The following is a 20,485-nucleotide window of genomic DNA, read 5'->3' as shown; positions in this document are numbered from 1 at the left end:
GTCGTGACGGGTACTGCAAGATTTGACGATGTTCGTCCAGTGCTCGCTGAGCCGCATTGTCTTCTGGTTGCCGAATGAATACATATTAAGGTCGCGCTCATTGCCCACAAAGTGCTTGCCACAAATGAATCACAATACCTTGCTGATCTCATCAAAAAGAATAAACCATCACACGAACTCCAGTCATCCTCACAGCAGTGGCTTTTGGCTAACCTTCGAACAAAGGCATCGCATGCTTTCACATGCGCTTCTGCGGCCATCTGAAATTCTCTTCCTTCCGATGTTAGAAAGCCGCTGGAGCTATGCACTTGTAAATCTAGATTGAAAACCAATTTCGTTCGAACTGCTTTTTGTGTTTAGTTTGTTGTACTTCCCCCGCACCACCGATTAGCACGGTTGGCTGCGTACGGCGTGAAAGACGTTCAACATACGTACGCTACATAAAAAATAAATTCAACATTCCATTTTCCTTGCTTGAATTGCTCTGCGTTTCAATTTTTTTATGTGAACGAATACAACCAGCTTCACCCTGCACTGGGTGCGTTTCGACGTACGTCGGTTACAAGAGCCGCAGGCTGTAATTTGGTGACCATCGCAGTCGAGGTGTTGAAGCCTGAATATTGCGAGATGTCCGTGTCGCCTGCCTCGTTTTATTCGATCAGAGGGTTCTGAGTGGGGTGCCACCCGTGCGCTGTGCAGGACGTGTCGGATTTCAGGCGGCAGCCGTCTCTGGGAGGCCCCAGCACCGAGCTGTCGCTCAGGAGGACGTCGAAACGTCTCATCGAGAGGGAGCTCAACGAGCAGGCCAAAGTCATCGATGACCTCAAGTACGGGCCCAGCCGCTGCGTTCAAAAAAAATAATTAACCTCATACCTCGCGTTAAGTAATTACATTTTCACAATGCACGGCAGCTCCAATTAAACCTCTCACAGCTTGCTCACAAGAAGAACATGGTGACCTGCCCCAGTTAACGTTGCCCAGAATTCCAAAAAAGTCTCAGGATAAAAAATAGAAAACCTTTTAAATTAACGAAACTTCCCCAGCACGCACGACCTGATTTTCGTTTTTATTTTTCGTCAGGAAACTCGGGGCGAGTGAAAGCACCATCAACCAGGAGATCCAGCGCTACCAGGCCCTTGAGACGTTCGCTGTCAAAGACATCAGGAGGGACGTGCGCAAGAAGCTCAAGCGCTCCAGCATCGGGGCACGTGACCGCTGCCTCCATCACACTATCCAGCACGCTGCCTTCGTGTTCATGCATACAACCAAATCAGTCCTGAATGTGCCTGATCTCATCAGATCCTATAAGCCCTATCAGAGGTGAGCCTGGGTAGTAATTGGATTGGAGACTGCCTGGGGATACCGGGTTTGCTAGGCATGATGTGATTTGACTTTACGAAACACACATTCAAACCCCGTATCTCAAGACCTGCATGCTCATTGGTCCAACACAGCCATGTGCTCCTCCCTGAGCCACCTGCCCTCGTGTGATGCTGCTGTTGGTTTTAGGCGCTGCTTGCGCCAAGGTGGACAGGGGGCTAAGAGGTCAGAGCGCTGAGCTAGCTATCACCGCTGAAATCCTGGGTTCAAATCCATTAACCTACCTATGATTAAACCGTATCCTCTATAATATGTATAGATTGAGTTGATGGTGTCAGACAGCTCACCAATGATTGGACCAAAAAGTCATCGTGTTGAATTTGGTTCTGCGCCCTAGTTGGCCAAATTTCAGTTGCCTCAAGATGTTCTCGAACACAAAGAATTGTACAACTGCCAATAGCGTGACCGGAATATAACTCGGGAAGCGTGGCAAAAATATGAGTAACAGTGAATGTACGCTGCTCGTGTGCCGCAGGCCGTGTCTCTTAAGGATCGCTGGGGCCTGAGCTACAAGCCGAGCCGCTCCAAGAGCATTGCGGCGAGCGGGCGGCCCAGCCTGAGTCGCGTCGGCCGCTCACGGTACGGTTTCCCTACCCTGGCCCTTACGGCTTTCTTCCAGCCTTGCTCTTTCCCCTAACTCTCCTCCTTCGGCGAGCTGTACCGCATCCATGGCTACATATGTACATGGCTGCATATGCACTCTGCTAATCTCGGCCTGAAGGTAGAGAAACCTTTTCGAAACTCTGGATTGCTCACGTGGTTGGTTGGCCTCTAAATGTTTTCTTGTTTGTCTTTGTTCCCGATACTCATTCTAAATTGTTTGTACGAATGCATTAAATGTGTATTTCTCAGTTTAGACGAATGTAGAAAACATTACTACAAGCGTCATTTAAAAAAGTCACCGGTAAAAGCTAGATGGAAAAAAGAGAGCAAAAAAACTTGACTGTTGACTTGAATCGCAAACTCCACTTTGTGACGATGAATAGAATTGCTCAGGAGGAGGGTGAATCCTTTCATGCCTAGCAGTTCTGAAAGAAAATGTTTTGTATTCATAATTTATATTACATTTTTCTATATTTCACATGAATTAATTAGAATATATTACTTATAAAATATGTATTCTGAATGGTTTAATGAATTTTTAAATAGCTGTTTACTGTTTTTTGTTAAGTTGGAATTAGCTATTTTACTCTACCGTTTTTTAATCCCACGTGTTTGCCTATCTGGTCTCAGTGCGCGCTAACCTGCTCGTGAATAGAGGTTATCCAACCACTGAATCTCTATAAGAAAAATGTCACGTGTTCCATGAAGCGGCACTAACACGAGGATTAAATTTTGTTAGCTGCCTTCTGTTATTTTATTGTTCATTTTATTTTTATTTTTTGTGTTTATACTTTTTGTTTTTTTGTTCCCTGGGGCAGTCACATCGATGGAGATGATTTGCCGGAGATCCGAATTTACGAGGCCACAACTCCCATGCCCAGAGTGACTTTTGACATCCACAAGCCGGTGAGACGCCCAGTGCTAAGCCTCCTAATCGGAGGGATTTAGTGTAAAAGAGGACAGACACACACCGACATTGGTTTCATTAAATCTATTGCCTGTAACGGATTGAGTGTGCGTTTCTTGGAACGATGATGTTTATTCAATTATTTGTCCTGGCTACATCTGCTTTTGTCAGCCTTGGCCGGCGCTACTGTGCTCGTTAAAGCTGGTTACAATGCATATTTTATTTGGACTTGTGTACCATGATGCATTGCACGTTGCCTGTCATTGTATCACAAGTGATAATTCTGCCCGTGTTTGATTTAGCCCATGGTAATGATGCATAATCTATGCGTTTGCATGATTTTTACGGACTTGTTTTTCTTCATTTGCCCTCTGTTGCTTGTGCTGAGTTGCACCGCTAACAAGAGTGGTCCCTTCGTCCCCTCCCGCCCCATGTGCGTGTGAAGTCTGTGCTGGGTTATGTGCCCGAGGAAAGATATTCAGCTCGAGACAACCTGTACTTCAAGGTAGCATCGGCGACGGACAAAACAAATCTTTGTGTCAAGCCACTTACTAACCTGTCTTCCGCTTGCGCTGTTCATTCTGTGAGCGACCAGTCCAACCCGTTTCGTTCACAAGTGATCCGTGAAATCTTACGTGAAATGTATTCTTTTCTGACTATCATAGAACATGTGCTTGCGCTGACGTGTTTTTGGTTGTCTTTTTCTTTCAGCCGGATATCGACATAGCCCAAACGCCGCATACCATTTATACTCTTTGCAAAAAATAGCATCGGTCACAAGTACAGTCATTTCAGAGTAAAAAAAAAAAAAATCGCCAACATGAAATAATCATCAAATTACATCATCCCAATAATTTCCAATTTATATGCTTGTGATGCTTATCTATTCTTGTCTTTCCTTGAATTTGAAAGTAATCTCTGCGCAGTTCTGCAGAAAACCCACATTTTGTACGGTTATTTAGTGATTCTCTACGATCCCTGCATTTTTACTGTGTAAAGCAATCTGTGACGCGACAGCTCAGCTGTGTTAAGAATCTACAGGTGTGGTGGCCCATACTTGAACAGGATCGCTATTGTACCTACAGTTGATGGTTGTATTTGATTTGCTTAAACTCCTGGAATAGAGGATGTGGATTTGGCCCCAGTGGCTGCCGGTCACGTCCTCATGCCCCCAGGAAAGGCCCTCTCGCTGATTGCGTCATGAGCGGCTCGTCTGAATCTCTATCCCGAGACAGAGTGCCCTGATGGCGTGTAGGGTTACAAAAAAACACAGCTTTGCCTAACTTTTAATTCATTCCACGGCCTGTGCATGGATCACGAGCCGTGAATGCATCTTACAAAAATCATGTTTGCGTGTCCAATGCTTTGAAGGTGTCATTTTGTTCTGAGCGTACCTTTCCATCTGTGCTGCTACGTTGCTGTTGGTCTGAAGGCAGAAATCTTAATGCGTTGGTGGCGTGGTTTGCCTCGGTTATTGCTGGTGATCTGTGCATTCTGTAATTGTGCTTTGTGGAACTAAAAGGTGTGGATGTATTTGAACTACATGGCTTGTGTGCTGGCCTTGTAAGGCAAGTTTAGCGGTGATGTTTGCAACTCTCTTTGTTTTGGCGAGTTAATGAGTACAATTGCTAATTATCCATGGCCGTGCTGCTCTTTGGCACACGGTGTGAATCGCCAGCAAGCTACAGCATGACGTTCAATAATACATCACACACTCAACGTCCACAGGGATTTGGAACTTGGTGCCTTTTCCATTGCAATTATTTCTGTTCTATGATTTTTTAAATCAATTTTCCAATTATGCTTACTCTGAGATGTATTGCTGCACGCTGACCTGTCTAACAAGTCATCTGGAAACATAAAAACATTTCAGAATGTAGTTTGTCAAACCACTGCTGGATAACGGCCTATTCAACACCATGTCGATCTTGGGCGTTCTTTGACCATACTTCACCCATGCTGGTCAGTATGGATTGGTGAAGGGGGGGATGTGATCAGGGCTAGTTCAGATATGATTCCAATGTTAGATATGGCCAGGAATCGAACTCAGATTGCTGGCTTCACAGCACAGTGGCCTAACTATTGCGCCACTGTTCCCCCACTGAATATGATACTCTATATCTGATTTTATTTACTACAAGAATATATAGCCCTTTTGGTAATCCACTCCCAGATGAGGGTCTCTCCTCGCCGTGCGAGCTGTGGGGAACAATTGACCATACTTCACCATTCTGGTCATTGCAGGTCGGTGAAGGCGGGAGCTTAGTCGTGTCCAAAAATGACTTTTCCAGCACTGCCCTCCGCCGACTGGGTCACATACAGCCAGTAGGACGCATTGCCTCGCAGTGCGAACCACGGGGTGGTGCCGGGAGCCACACGCGCGCGCGGTACATCGCAAGACGCGCTGTTGATTCGTTTGTTGTGTGTGCGTGTGACCGGACGCGCAGTTTCCGGAGGAGACGGAGGCGGACTTGCTGTCCGTGGTCGGCGATGACGTGCTGCGCCTCAGTCCGATGAGCGACGGCCCGAGCTCCGTGTTTGCCAGCCCCACGCCGAGTCCGTACCTGCCGTCCCGCGGCGCCACCGCCGATTCCCTGCCGCCGCCGTCGCGACCGCCCGCCATGCCCCCCCGCCAGCTACCGCCGCCGCTGCCGCCCGGCCCCGGCCGCACTTTCCCCGCCGCCGCCGCTGCCGCTGACGCCGACGACGCCGCCGACGACGACGAGGACGTGCCGGACGGGCCCGCCGAGGAGAGCGACTCCACTTACACGGACGACACGGAGAAGGAGGACGAGGAAGTTGAGGAGCAGAGGCAGCACAAGGCGCGGTACGGACGAACGCCGTGATTTCTCCCTGCTGATCGAGAGGTGGTGGGCGCTGCCGAACCCCGGAATTAACACGTGACGTGAAAGGGGAGTCAGGGTTCGTGTTTGGATAGGACGAGGACTGACCTCTTATTGCCTAGATTGTTAGGCCTTGAGGTGACGTTTGTGTTTAATGCGGCAAGTGTTGTCTGTTTCAATAGGAGTTTGTTCCTTCTCCTTCATTGCCAATTTTGGCCTTTTCACTGTTTAGGTTTTATTTATTTATAGTGGTTTTAGTGCTTTTTAGGGTGTGATGCATGAAAACACATCGACATTCACTATGGCAAATATATATCACGTATAGCAGTTAAAATAATACCGTTGAAATTAATAGATAAGTGGCATTGTGAACAACATCAAATGGTGCATGGCTTTTGATATAGTATCCCACTATCCATAGATGCTGTAAACATCTGGCAGTCATGCCCAATTAACGATAGATTTATGACAAAGCCGGAGTGAGCGCACGGTCAAATCCCGGCGGAGCGGCGTAGCCATGACGGGCCGCGCGTCGCGATGTCGTGATCGGCGCACGGGGCCCGAGCGTGCCTGACTGCCACCCTGCGCGGCGGCGTAGCAGGCGGCGGTCGGATCAGCGGCGGCGGCGAGGCCTGCGGAGCCCGCGCCTCCTGGGCAGCAGCAGCGAGCGCGTGCCCCCGGTGGTGAGCGCCGCGGCTGCCGCGGCCGCCGCGGAGCGCAACATCGACTTCAAGCTGGACGTGCGCGTGGAGATCGACAGCGGCAAGTGCGTGCTGCACCCCAGCATCGTGTCGCAGCCGGCCGACGCCGACGAGTCGTCGTTAAAACGGTGAGAGCGGCCGCCGTCCTCGTCGTATCGCTGTTCCTCCCCGTCGTGGTCGTGCTTTTGTTCAAAATGTTCTATATATTTTATACACCGCCATCTCTTTGCATTCGATGAAGTGTCACGATTTGGGGCCATGAGTCAATGGGACAAAGTGGCGTCGCTGCCTCTTCGTAGGCTGGAGGGGCCGAGGTACTGGGCTGCGAAGAGGGGGTGAAATTTCAATAGGTGACTCTATTTCATGTCTTACACCAGGGCCAATGCCAACCATGCTTCGCCACTGACTTAAGTCATTGATTACATTATTTGCATTTGCAACGTCTTGTTTGTATTCTGTCTAATTTTTATCGTTCGTATTTATTCTCTCTCTGGTTCGCGGAAATCATTATTTCTTACACGATTCGGGTACACGTTGTTCTGTAATCATCAACTTTTATGAATGAATCAATGATTTCTTACGTGCATCGTTTTTGTTGTGAATCATAATCGTCGTCGCAATCATGATCGCAATTATCGGCATTGCAAAATCATCTGCATGATGGTGAATATTGATGTTTGTTGTCTATAACATTACAATTTGGCCATTCATCCACATCAATATAACTTTAAAGCTTTCGTGACTGCAGGGATTCATCATCTTGGTTCTTTCGGTAAAGTCACGTAGAAGGGAAATAATAAAATAATAAAAATTAAACATAATAAAATACAATTCTCTCTTATTTTACTGAAAGAACCAAAAAGGTCAATATCACTGTTTTAACAATCTTCATTATCATTGCACCCTAAAACGGGCATATTCTAACTCCTCATGAGCTCTGTTGTAAATTGTAACCCTCAATGTCATCTTTGTCCCCATGCGCCATCGCTTCACGTTGAATAACCCACACTGCTTAGTTTGGCGCTCAATGGGCACTGCTGAGCAAGTCTTGGGAGCGTTCCGCACCAACGTGCGTGCGTGTGCGCGGTACCGATCGTCTCCCCCCCCCCCCCCCCCCCCCGGTGCAGGGAGAAGGGCGGGCGAGCGGGACAGGAGTCGCCCACGGGCAAGCGGTGCGCCTCCGGGCTCGGCAGTGGGATCCTCGGCGGCTACAAGAAGGTGCCATCCACCTTGCAGACCAAGGGCATGGACCTGGAGACCACCGTCTTCTACATCCCTGGAGTAGAAGTCAAGGTAGCCACCTGCTTATCCATCTCTTCGTCTATTCGTCCAGCCATACTCTTGCATTGCTGGGGCTGCCTTTGCGTCTCTGTTTGTGTGATGCTCGTTTGTCCAGAATAATAATTTTTGTACGCGACTTGTTAATGTAGTTTTGTTTATCGCATATTTGATCTGCCCAATAATGTTTTGTGCATTGTATATCCTTGATGTGGGATTATGCTGCATCTCATCAAATTATTACATCTAACACAAACGTCTACTTTGCTCCTTATGATAGCATACGTTGATTAGGTACCCCTGGTAAACGCCCTTTGACATATCTAGAAGATGTTGCGAAATGTCAGTTGTTTTTTTGCTGTAATTTAGCTCCATGAGAATATTGCATTTTTGTGAATCATCATGTTTAACATTTTTTTTTTATATAAAAACGTATTTATTGTGTAAATGATCGACAACCTAAATTAACATTCGAGGATGCGTCCGTATTTTAAAGAATGGTAAACACAGCTTAGACGTATAGAAATTCATTGATTAAAATATATTATTACACTCATGAAACATGTATCACATTGTGCATGTGAGCATTGATTATATGCCATTAATAAATAACTTACCTTGAATATCATGTAACAAATGAGAAAAAAAAATAGAATACAAAACAATGCCATAAACAAGACCAAAACCTCGAAATAATTCAGTTGAATTGTGACGACAAATCATGACAATTCACTGAATTGTGAAGGGGAGGGGGGGGGGGTCACTATAAACCCACAAAGGAAATTTATTTCTCCATCAATCCACACAGGTTCACTACAACTCCAAGACGGTGAAGCTGGAATCTCCCAACATTTCTCGCGGCTCTTCACTCAGCCGCTCGCAGTCCAAGGAGTCCAAGCTGTCAGCCATGAAGGACTTCAATTACCAAGTGGGCAAAGGCCTGCCCCAGGCACCACCGCCACCCACGGCAGGTCAGTCCTGAGATACCCATGTCACAGTCGGCATTGCATACACTTGAGTCACCTATCTGACATAGACTTGGAACTCTTTGACCATAATTTTTACAGAAAAATTATGTATAGATCCATCAGCGAATGGAGCTCCTCAACCATCATTTGAACAGCATTTAAGCAGGCGAAGCTTTAATTGGTTTACAATTTTATTAGGCTCATCAGCAGAGCATGGTCTGTGAAGCAAGTGCTGCTGGGTATAATTGGCGTCACAGACAAACGTCATCTACGAATACCGCGGGGTCCTGCAGTGCTGTGCTCCAAAATGATGCGTACGTTATTACATTTGCTTTTTACAAAGCTACGTATGGAGAATTGGAATCTGTTCACGTTGACTGGAAATATAAATAATGGTGTAATGTTCATTGTTTTTTCAAAAGCCGCGCTGGGTCTCAAGACTCGTTCAGGAAAGTTCTGCTTCACAAGTTCCAAATACCCTTTTTTGCTCAGGCGTGCATATCTTAGTTATCTGGAGAAAACCCTCACACGAGGAGATAATATTCAAGTAACCTACTTAACCATACATCAATTTACTAGACACCTTGCAGCCATTGTAACTATGTCCTTGTCTTTGAACGAGCACAGGTGGTTAAACTGCCCAAAGTTTGAACTGCAACAGCAAAATTGATCGTTCCGAACGGCAACGCTTCATTCATCATAAGCTGGGCCGCCAACGGTTCTGTGAGCGTGCGTCGCCTGCTAATAACCAGCGGCGGGCCAACGTTCGGCGGTGCTGCGTGCGTGTCCCCCACGCAGGCAAGGCCAAGGTGGGCGGTGGCATAAAGACGGCCAAGCTGTTCGCGTGGGTGTCCCTGCAGTCGCTGCCGGAGGAGATGGTCATCAGCCCGTGCCTGCTGGACTTCTTGGAGAAGGCGCTGGAGCTCATTCCCATCACACCCATCGACCACCAGCCTTCTGGTAGCTGCCACTGCTCGCACGCTGTGCACGCTGTGCGCGCTGTACCATGCCCTCTCTGTCACAACACCGGCGTGGGAGGCGGTTTATTTTGGATGGTCAATTTTATGTGTTTATCCATCGGCACGTATCCCTTTGTTTAATTGCCTTCTGGTGAATATTGTCTGACTCTTGACTAAATGTGCATTTTGCTCCTTTGTTCATGAAATTGCAATGCAGAGATTGGATTACTATCTGTTCCCTAACCCATGGGCTTCAAAGGCCATAATAGTATTCATTAGTCCAGAATCTGATTAATATTCTTGATTTGAGTGCCTCAGAATGTTTGGAATGGCGGCTCTGTATGAATGTAGATTATTATTTGTTATTGTTATGTGATCCATTATTCTCTTCGCAGTCACCTTTGTGAATAATTTATATGCATGTACAAGCGATTGGAGGCTAATGAGTCTGGAACTCCTTAAAGTCAGGTTTTTCACCCTTTCTGAATTGCATAATGATTGAGGGATCATTTCGTGATTAAAGTATACATTTTTGTGTTAAAGTTAGTAAATATGTCTGCAACTTTTGTACCAGCAACTTGTTTTGCTGATGTCCACCATTATTCCATCTGGTCCATAAGCTTTCCCTTTTTAAATCCTTTATATTAAGTTCACTTGCTTGCTTGCTTGCGCGCTTACGACCGTGCAAATCTTTCGGTCGTTTTTTAAGCCACTTCCCGTGATCCAATCGAGCTGACATTTTGCACACAGACTCGTTGTGCGTGACAATTTATTTTCGTGAAAATTTTTTTCCAAAATTTTACACTTTTTAGAAAAAAATAAATTATATTTAATTACCAATTGCTTAATGGTGGCAGGCAATCATCTGACCCATAGGTGGCAGCCATCTCAAGCCAGAGGACGAGAGGACTCTAGCCGCCACGCATATAAAGGATTTATAGTGAAAAACTTTGTTTTGACGGGTTAATTTTTTCATGCTAGAAATGACATTGTTTATATCTTCATGAGTGAAATCTGAAATCTCTTCATCCAAAAAATCAGTCCGATTCCTTTGATGTGATGTTTTTATTTTGCGATAGAGATCCAGATGAAAATTCCTCTCCTTATCATAAGATGCAGACAGCATTTAAGAAAACACATAACCGATTCTCGTGACCACAGTTCAGTGTGTCTTATCACGAGCGTAAGAATGAGTTTTACTCAATGAAACGATGCGCTAAAATGTTGTACCGATCTTGAATGGTAAAGTGACTATTATGTACCAACTTCTTATTTTGATTAAGTCCCACCTACGCTTGTCCCGGCCAGCTTTGCTGCAGCCTCAGGAGGAGGAGGTGGGACACTTTGATGTGACGGTGGAGCCCCTGGAAGAGTCGACCACCTCACTGGTGTCATCCTCCACCTCCTCGTACTCCTCTTTCCCTGTTGACGTCGTTGTGTACGTCCGCATGCAAGTGAGTTCTCGACCAGCGCGCGCGTGCGTCACTCACGCGGTGTGGGAAGGCCTTCATCAAACGGAATAAAAATCTTTATTTAGACTGCGGGAGGAATCCACAGCTCTTTTTTTCCACAGATGTTAGCATGGGTGGGTTAAGTTAATTAATAATGACATGTAAATATTAAAATTCATTATTCTTGTTTCATATTATGTATTTAAGTGGTTGACCCCAAGAATTGACGTTGAATTTTCTAAAGCGGAGGGGGATTCATCCACAAGCTTAAATTCATCACATTTTTTAAATTAATTTTCTCTGTACATCACATGTAGAATTGATGAAAATTTGAAATCTGCAACAATCATTATTTTATCATTATGAAAAAAAATACTCCGCATACGCATCCCAATTAAGGTAATGCTGTTTTTATTGCAGTGCACGAAGTTGTTGATGGTGTTTTGAATGTTTGAATGAACCACTTGAGAAGTCTGTCTTGCTGAGGTCACTCGAGTTGAGAGAATGCTTTTTATTTTTTATTTTTGCAAATTCCAATTGGGCTACTCTGTGTCTTGTCGTGAGACAAATGTCCCGTTAGTAATTATCACGGAGAAGTGCGCCAAGTTAAAAAGAATGGCCTGCAGAATGAGATCTGAAATCACTACGAGTGATTTTGGTTTTATCCACGCGAGTCGATAAAACGTCCACTTTTTAAATCCTGCAACAGAGACATGTTTATTAAATCAACTCTTTTAATGCTCAGAGCTGGATTTGAGCCAAATTAAGCAAAATAACAAAAATGAATTGTGCAGTCGTCAGTGACTGCATGAAGACTATCGAGACGTTATGCCTGAGAACCCAAATTACAAATCAGTATCTCAGCGGTGTCGGCTCAGCATTTAGAAATGTGCTTTTAAAGTATTTGGCTTTTGCTATATATTTCTCCATCAGTAAGCCACTTTGTTGAGCTATAATCTGTGGCTGGGGCTCTTCTGAAAAAGAGCTATACATCTCGGTGTGCATTACCTGGTAAAAAAAAAGTATAGTTTTAAGAGTTTAAACTTACACCTGAGCCACCAAGCCACCTCTTGTACTTCCCACCTGGCTAAATGAAAGGTGATCGATGGCTTTGATCGAAATTTTCCTACATTCAATGCCATCGCCCCACGTCATGCCCCAATGACATCACCCCCTCGTGGCTTGTTTTTTCCACACGCACAGCCATCACAGATCCGCTTCAGCTGCCTGCCCGTGTCACGGGTGGAGTGCCTCCTCAAGCTGCCCTCCCTCGACCTCGTCTTCTCCTCCAATCGGGTCGATCCAGAGGCCTCTGGCGCTTCGTGCGGCAGTGGCGGCGGCGGCGGCGGCGGTGGTGGTGTTAGTGGTGGTGCCAGTGGCCTGGGGTCATCTGCTGAGAGCACTGGCTCTTCCCTGGCCCAGATGGTGCTACGCACGGCCGCAAGCAAGGCAGCCGGGCTGCAAGGTGGTGCGTAGGTTGTGCTTGCGTGCGTGTGTATGTGTTTCTATAGCATGACGAGTGCTGGCATATACGCATATACAGGAGTGAGTTGGGGGCATGGAGCATTTTAATCTTTGGCGTACTACAGTGCATCAGCTCATCGTTTGCCATCGATTTAGTACACTGGTGATGCGTGCATTAAATTTTGCGCGTAACAAGTCAGTTGTATGCATGCCAATTATATTATGTTTCGTGTTTGTAAATTTGTGAACAAAACTGTACACACAAGGTGGAACAAATGAGAAGCAATTCAAATGAGATAGAAAATAATGGATTGTTGAATTGAAGCGTGACCACGAATGATGACTATTCATCAAATCACTGAAGGGCCGGTTGTTACCTGCCAAATAAAAATCTGTATCTACATCACACACGAGACTCTGAATTATATCCACTATCTCCTGATCCCATAGTTATTGCATTGTTATAAGGAGCGTGTGATTGCCCTCGTGACTTTAAGACAATTCCGTTTTTTGCCGACAGTGGTCATTGCAGGTAATGGCTGTTTTTTCAGAGATATTAACTGTGACGATCTTCATTGCAGAATGGCTAATGCCTATAATATTGTCGAGATACATAGCTATTAAGATACAAAGCCTGGTTTTCTAATTGCAACGATGTTGAATGCATCTTCAGACCAAGCATTTAGAAGCTAATTGGTGGTGTTTATAGATAGATGACCATTATTTATCACCACATTAGAGTCCACTGAGACGAGTAGTCTCATTGTCAAGGGAGGCTCATGTAAACAATAACGCAGTGTCTTCTAATTAATATCTCAAATTAATGTAACTTAGCATAAGTGAGAGAACACAATTGTGTTGAGTGTTTTGTTAATTGTGTTTATGCACCCTAATCTCTTTAACACACAGGAGACTCTGCACTAATGCCTTTTCAGACCAATGTGTTCATAGGCTTTGTGAATTTACACAAACAGGCATCAACGCGTCGACGAACGTGATCCAACGATACCCGACGACTCGGGATTAGTCGGGATTTGTCGATTATCTTCGTTCCCGTCCGTTGCAGGCACCGGTTCCAGCGTGCCGGGGTCGCACACGTCGCGCACGCGGCACCTCAGCAACCAGTCTGACGGCGGCGCCAGCAGCATGAGCGCCTTGCCCGGCAACTGCAGCGGCCTCAGCTTCACGGCCATCATGTCAGACTTCTCCTTCTACGTCTTCCACCCGTACGGCGGCAAGCAGAAGTCCGGCGTCGCGGCGATGGCCACGAGCAACGTGCCAGGTGCCGCGTCAAAACTGGGCACCGTTTTTGCGCAGGACCCAAGGCGCACACTTGCAGCCGGATTGCTTGCTGGAGCTCATGTGGCGGGCCGAATTGTATCTAGAGTAATGACCGATTGTGTCTACCGCATTGAGGTGGAGATGACAGAATCCTGTGATATTTATCTATGGCAAGAGTAGCGAAAAGTCAGCTGGTGTTGTAGTGAAAATCCAAAAAAATGGCATCATCATCAGCCATGGTCTAAAATATACGTTAGAGTTATATACAAAAAACATATGTGGGAACATTGCCTCCAAATGAATAAATTGCCCAGGTTTTGCTTGAAAAGCATATTAAATCTTAACTCGCATTTAAATAATTGGTATCGGTAATTAAATGAGTAATGTGTAAACCGTGGCGGGTAATTTGCTCTCATCACCAATTTCACTGGCTCCACATCAAGGTCTGGAACAAATGTGTGTGTCGATTGGACCTCGTGATTTCCACAGAGGTGCCATGCTTATGTTGACTGATTAGTCGCCCGTGGGTGTTCTGCATTTCGTAGCAGGTGTTTGCCCTTGCTGATCGTGTTTGGCAACGGTCCGTGTGAGTGTTCGCTGATTGATGGAGCGGCTGGTTTTCGTCCTCCGTGGCAGGGCTTACGGCAGAGGAGCCTTCCTCTGCCACGGGTCGCAAGGACTCGCTGAGCATCAACCTGGAGTTTGTGAAGGTCAGTCTATCGCGCATGCGCAAGACAGGAGCCGTGCTCACCTACGAGACCCCTTCTTCCTCCGGGAAGACCGGGAACAAGATGGAGACCACGCTGATCAACATCTCGGGTAACTCTCAGATTCTTCCATATTTGTTTATATTTATTTGTTTTTACAACAGAGGTACTCGTGTTTTAATTTGGATCATATATATATAATGTATCCCTAGCTTATTCATTTCACAGATGTATGATTTATGTCAAACGGATGCTCATGGCCACGAGTTGTAAAATGTGGAAATTCATATAATGAGCATGTGGTGTAAAAAATAGTCGCGACCTAAATGTTCATATTGCCTAACAGCAAAACAGACAATGATCTGCTTTGAGGTAATGTAATGGTGGCGCATAATGGCACGATAAACACACTGCAGGTGGGAAGCGATTTCAACACGCTCAATAGAAAGCCAGCGCGTGTGGTTTCCCGTCAAGATATGACCATGTGTGATAATAAAAATAATAATAGAAGTAAAAATCACTTTAAGAGAATGAAGAAAAGTAATTCCTTCACAGCCAGTAGTGTATTCAAAAACTGGTGGGTTGCCGCATGTTGCCCAGTGTCTTATCACACCATGTTTATGATTTTTAATTAGTCAATGTTAACGCCAAAGGCTCCAACAACTTAAGCAACTCATTGATAATCTGAAGTGGAGTGGGAGAAATGTCCCAAACCGTTGCACATGGCTGCTTTGCTGTTCCTTTGATTCTCCGTGCGTATGTCTTCAGCCGTATGCGATATCGGCTCTGCATCATTCAAGTACGACATGCGGCGTCTGAGCGAGATTCTGGACTTCCCCAAGGCGTGGTACCGTCGTAGCATCGCCCGCAGACTCTTCCTGGGTGACCAGACCATCGCTAACATGCCAAGTAAGCGCTCCCACGATCGATCATAAGTTCTCCATTTCCTTCATAGAGTCGTTTTGTTGGGCATGTCATCGGATGACCACGTACACTGGGTAAAAGTTTCACTGCATCGGAATGCGCCGATAACAACGCATGGCGGGTTCCCGTGCTCGCAGCGTCGGTGGCGGGTACCCCGGAGTCTGCCGACGGCGTGCCCTCCCACCTCTCCCCGGAGTCTGCGCGAAAGGCCTACCTGCGCACGTGGGACACGCAGTCGGGCCAGGGCTCGCCCTCGGGGTTCCCGTACGTGCCGCCGTCGCCCAGCGTGTACAGCGTGCCGCCCTCGGGGTCGCCGCTCGGAGTCAAGTCGCCCACGCACACTCGTCTGCGCAGCGCGTCCGAGTCCTCGGCCAGCCGCGCCGGTCCGTCGATGACTCGCACAGGCACGCACGCACACACCAAGCAGCAAAAACATGAACAACCGCCATTCGCCACGAGGTGACGGTGACTTTACTTGAGGTGTCAAAGGCTTGCTGGCGGGAGGTCATGGGACAGGCCCCAGATGTTATGGGTTAAATAATTGTAATGATTAGTAGATGCACTGCATTGCTTTATTTTGAACATCGCTCCTCCACCTTCCTCTTTTGCTGGAGTGCAGTTGCCTCCCAACTGCTCGGCAAGCATCTTTTACGACCCTCCTCCACAGAGGCTGACCTTGATTTATCGCAACACCTTTTGGATTTACAGAGAGCTGTAAATGAATGAATGAAATGAAAGCAGTCAAATGAAAAACATAAAATACTTGTCTCCCTAAATTTCGATTTGAAGCTTTCGTGACTGCAGGGATTCATCTTCTTGGTTCTTTCGGTAAAGTCACGTAGAAGGGAACTAATAAAATAATAAAAATAAAACATATTAAAATTATTCTCACGACGTTTCGGCCACAATGCAGGCAGCCGTCCTCAGGTGAAGAACAGGTCTGTCGGGAAGACAGCGTCAGACTTTACCGAAAGAACCAAGAAGATACTTGTCTCCCTGTTGCCCCTGAAAGCAGATTCAGGCTCCCACGCCAAAACGTCCACTCCAGCCACTGCCAAGAGCCCCGACGGGAGCAAGAGCAAGGCGGCAGCGGCGGCGGCAGCGGCGGCGCAACAGAGCGCCCCCTGGGAGACGCTGGTGCTGTTCGCCGTCAACCTCGCTCAGCTCAACGTGCAGATGAACATGAGCAACGTCATGGGAAACACCACGTGAGGCCCCTGCCACTGTCCTCGCCCGCTCGGGACCCAATGCCCCGTGACCTCGTTGCTTCTGTAGCATTCGAAGCTTAACACGCGGAGGGTGAGGCCTCTTCACTGTTTTACGAAATATATTTTGGGGACTGCAGCATAAGTGTGAGTACAGTTTTGTGATACAATGTTCAGAGGAAATGGCACTGGTGATGGGTTAACCCCCTCTGGTTTACGTAACACAGTTCACCATAGCTTATGTATGTTTGAACGTCTTTCGCACACCGTACATAGCCAACCATGCAAATAGGAGGAGCGGGGGGGAAGGACAACAAACTAAACACAAAAATCAGTTCTAAAGAAATGAGTTTTCAAGCTAGATTTAGAAGTGCATAGCTCCAGTGGCTTCCTAATATTGAAAGGAAGAGCGTTCCAGATGGCCTGGCCGCATGTGACAGCGTGTGATGCAATGGCGGTCTTTGTTCGATGGCCAGCCACAAGCTGCTGCGAGGATGACCGACGTTCACGTGATGCTTTATGCTCCTTAACATTTAGGTGAGATGTAGACTATCAAGAGGGCATCTCGGAAGCGCATTGTACAATTGGATCAAAGCGTGGTTCTTCTAATATTCATGTTTTCTATATTTAAAATATGCAACACCCAATTTAACATGGGGGGGGGGGGGAAGCATTTGTTGTGTTGCTGAGAGATCATCTCTGCATTGTGCTGGAGTGCCTCCGGGCACTCTTGATTCCTCATCATTCTGCTCCTCGTTTACAGGAGGCTGTGATGGTGGATGATCCAGCTATGTCGCAGGAGTCATTTGTGAATCGCACGGAGATCGTATCTGAGACACCCACTTTTAGTGACAATCATCTGGGGGCCTGTAGGAGACAATACACCAAGGTGGTTGAAAACCTATCTGTTTGGAGTTTTTGAATGTTTTTTTTTTATTTGCATGTGTGGGGTTTCTCCAGGGTGGGCCCCTTATTTCGATCACAAAATAATCAGTGAGGCTTTCCCAGGTGAACAAATAAAAAGTAATTCACGATTCGTACCAGCGCGTATATATAGATTACGCCCATAATGTTTACTGGAACGGCCTTTAATTTTGAGATGTTTACAGCTAGCCGCAGTCGTTAGTGCATCAGCAGCCGGGCGCTCGTTAACAGAATCGCAAGTTTTTACAGCGCTCGACACGAACACCCCCTGGCAGTCGGCGTTGGCTGAGAAGGTTTGGGGGTGTTTCTGGGGCCGCCTTGCGGCCGACCCGCTTATCGCGCAGGTGGAACACGAAGGGCGTGAAGACGCAGGGCCGCGTGTCCGTGGGCAGCAACATGGACAGGGACATCAAAATGACCCTGGGGCTCGGCAGCTCGCAGCTCGACTCCAAGGGCGGCGTCGTCGGAGGCACAGTCAGGGTCAACACGCTGGAGATGGTCGGTGGGTGCCGCCACACCAACACCGATCGGTCTACCGGCGGCGGGTCTAAGCATTGCTAGTTAATCAGCTGACAACGGGTCAGTGTCGTTCGTAAGTCGGCAACGGTGGGTAGGGTGCACACCTTTAAGACAGCAACTTGGGGGCAGAGTTGGTGGACCACACAGAGATGGAGTAAGGTGTGTGAGATGCCCATCTGTAGTGAAACGATGTGGCTGTGTCGGCTCTAGGGTGTGGTACATCAAGTAGGTTGTCAACTGGCTGTCTACAAAGACTTGAGAGTTTTCCCTTCATTTGTGTGGGATTTCTCTGGGTATTGTTATTTATGCTCGCATATAAAACATTCTCAAGGAAGGAATTTGCCAAACACTTCAAACGTCTGTGAATTTTGTTCTGGATGAACATAGAAATCGCATTACCCCCTCAGTGGATTTGCAAAGGTTAATTACACTGCGCCACGAACCCACTGACCTCCGTTACATTTCTGGCCCTAGCCAACATCAATGGCGTGTAATGCCTGAACGGGTCCCGGGGAGGTCCCCTTTCACCAACCCGCACTCACCAGCATGGGGAAGTTTGATCAAACAGCAGGGCAGCAATGGATTTGGCAAAGGGCTCTCAATTATATTACCATGCCCATCGATGACTTTTGAGCGGTGGCCTTAGAGCAAAGTAAAGCAACAATAAACAACGTGTGTGATATATTCTGACAAGCACATGGGATCAAAGCCAGTGTTCAACTAGTTAAATTGCACTGGGAAATCATTTTACGTAGCAGCGACACGATCCAGAGCCGCAACAAATGCGGGTCGCCAGCTTCTCCTGACGCCCACGGCTGCGAACGAGTCAGGGTTCACACGGCTCTGCGTGCGAGTCTCCCCGCGCTGTGCGTCGTCGCCTGTGCGCAGCCTTCATCTCGGAACACCCCACCAAGGAGCCACGGCACCGCGTGCAGACGTCGCTGGGCTCCACGGAGGCGCGGGTCGACTACATGGGCTCCAGCATCCTGATGGGCATCTTCAACAACGCCGACCTGGAGCTGCACGACGAGTGGAAGGCGAACCCCAACCACACGGTCGGCCTCAGCGACTCGACGTTCACCGATAAGACGTGAGCGGCTGCCCTCTCCCCCCGCTCCCCCCACCTCTGCGGAGCATCGTTACAGAGGCTGCCGCCCCTCCGTTGACCGCTCGCAGCACATGACGCGTTTGAGTTGCGTGTAGATGTCACATGCACCGGGCGAGTTGCCTCGAGGTTCATCATACATTGTGTGCCCCTGTTAACGGTGACATTCATATTTGTTCAGAGGTCTGTGGTATAATTATTGTACCCACCCAATACAGTTGCTTCTTTCTGATTAATTTTGCCCATAATTGGTCTCTCCGGACACAGTTGCACTGGCAGTGAATATAACCAATATAATGAGGCATATTTTATTGCGTGAATTAATACTGATGACAATGGCGATTGTATTGAGTCTCAACACAGTTTGAAGTTCGTTCGTTCGTTTCTCGATTCACTTATCCTGGTGAGGGTTGCGGCGGCAGCGTGTTGAGTAGTGGCGGTCCACACCTCCTGTTCTCTGGCGACAGCTTCCAGCTCTTCCTGGGGAGTTCCCAGGCATTCCCAGGCCAGCTGAGCGACATAGTCCCGCCAGCGTGTCCTAAGTCGGCCCCGGGGTCTTCGCCCAGTTGGACGTACCCGGTAGAGTTCCAGGGGGAGGTGTCCCAACCACCTCAACTGGCTGGACTGATTTGGTGATACTGACGTCTGATGACCGATGACAACACATTAAGATCATAATGTTGATTATTTTGTACTGGATGTAGAAGGCTTTGGGCCAAGACATCTGCCTTCAGTCAGAGAACTACGGAATATCACATTTGCTTGAGGATGTCTCCCTTTGTGACGAAGAAGACGACAATTACCAAAGTACAGCGACGGTGGTGCCGACGTGGCGATTGCGACGTGTCCTGACTGTGCCCTGTGCTCGCGCGCCGCAGGAAGGTCTTTGTGCACGGAGACCTGTCGTGGAGCGTCTTCCAGGTGATGATTTCACGCTCCACCACGCCGGACCTCGTTCGCATCGGCGTGAAGCTGCAGGAGTTCTTCACGCAGCAGTTCGACACCAGCAAGCGCGCCCTCTCCACGTGGGGTCCCGTGCTCTACGGCCCGCACAAAGTCGCTCCTGCTGCACAAGAGAAAGCCACGGACGAAGAGAGTCAGTCACCGCCCGAAAACGATCGCCGCCTCTGCCGTCGTCATTGTCACAAATCCTCACTGTCACCACCATTACCGTCGTGATCGCCAGTTGGCATCGTCATCCTCATCATCAACTGCATATTTGGCATCCTCGTCATGATTCGCGTGGCTTGGCTCCAAACAAATATA

General features: G+C 47.6%; 1 protein-coding gene across 1 annotated transcript in view; it reads left to right on the top strand.

Moving 5' to 3' along the window:
* The window catches only part of BLTP1 (bridge-like lipid transfer protein family member 1), a 132,948-nt gene that overhangs the window by 84,415 nt on the left and 28,048 nt on the right, over positions 1-20,485 (top strand). The window contains 20 exon segments of the mRNA XM_061564167.1: positions 700-827; positions 1,081-1,204; positions 1,856-1,959; positions 2,802-2,889; positions 3,336-3,395; positions 5,338-5,717; positions 6,335-6,562; positions 7,562-7,727; positions 8,521-8,683; positions 9,479-9,640; positions 10,948-11,093; positions 12,294-12,555; positions 13,621-13,836; positions 14,472-14,654; positions 15,311-15,451; positions 15,604-15,870; positions 16,482-16,674; positions 17,940-18,097; positions 19,003-19,204; positions 20,098-20,315. Of these exon segments, the coding sequence (XP_061420151.1) occupies positions 700-827; positions 1,081-1,204; positions 1,856-1,959; positions 2,802-2,889; positions 3,336-3,395; positions 5,338-5,717; positions 6,335-6,562; positions 7,562-7,727; positions 8,521-8,683; positions 9,479-9,640; positions 10,948-11,093; positions 12,294-12,555; positions 13,621-13,836; positions 14,472-14,654; positions 15,311-15,451; positions 15,604-15,870; positions 16,482-16,674; positions 17,940-18,097; positions 19,003-19,204; positions 20,098-20,315 (3,589 nt within the window).

The sequence above is a fragment of the Lethenteron reissneri genome, chromosome 32 (assembly GCF_015708825.2).
Source record: "Lethenteron reissneri isolate LAM-NWPU_2019-01 chromosome 32, ASM1570882v1, whole genome shotgun sequence".
In the NCBI taxonomy this organism is placed as follows: domain Eukaryota; kingdom Metazoa; phylum Chordata; class Hyperoartia; order Petromyzontiformes; family Petromyzontidae; genus Lethenteron; species Lethenteron reissneri.
The sequence above is the reverse complement of the archived record's forward strand: the minus strand, read 5'-3'. Positions and strand labels throughout refer to the sequence as shown.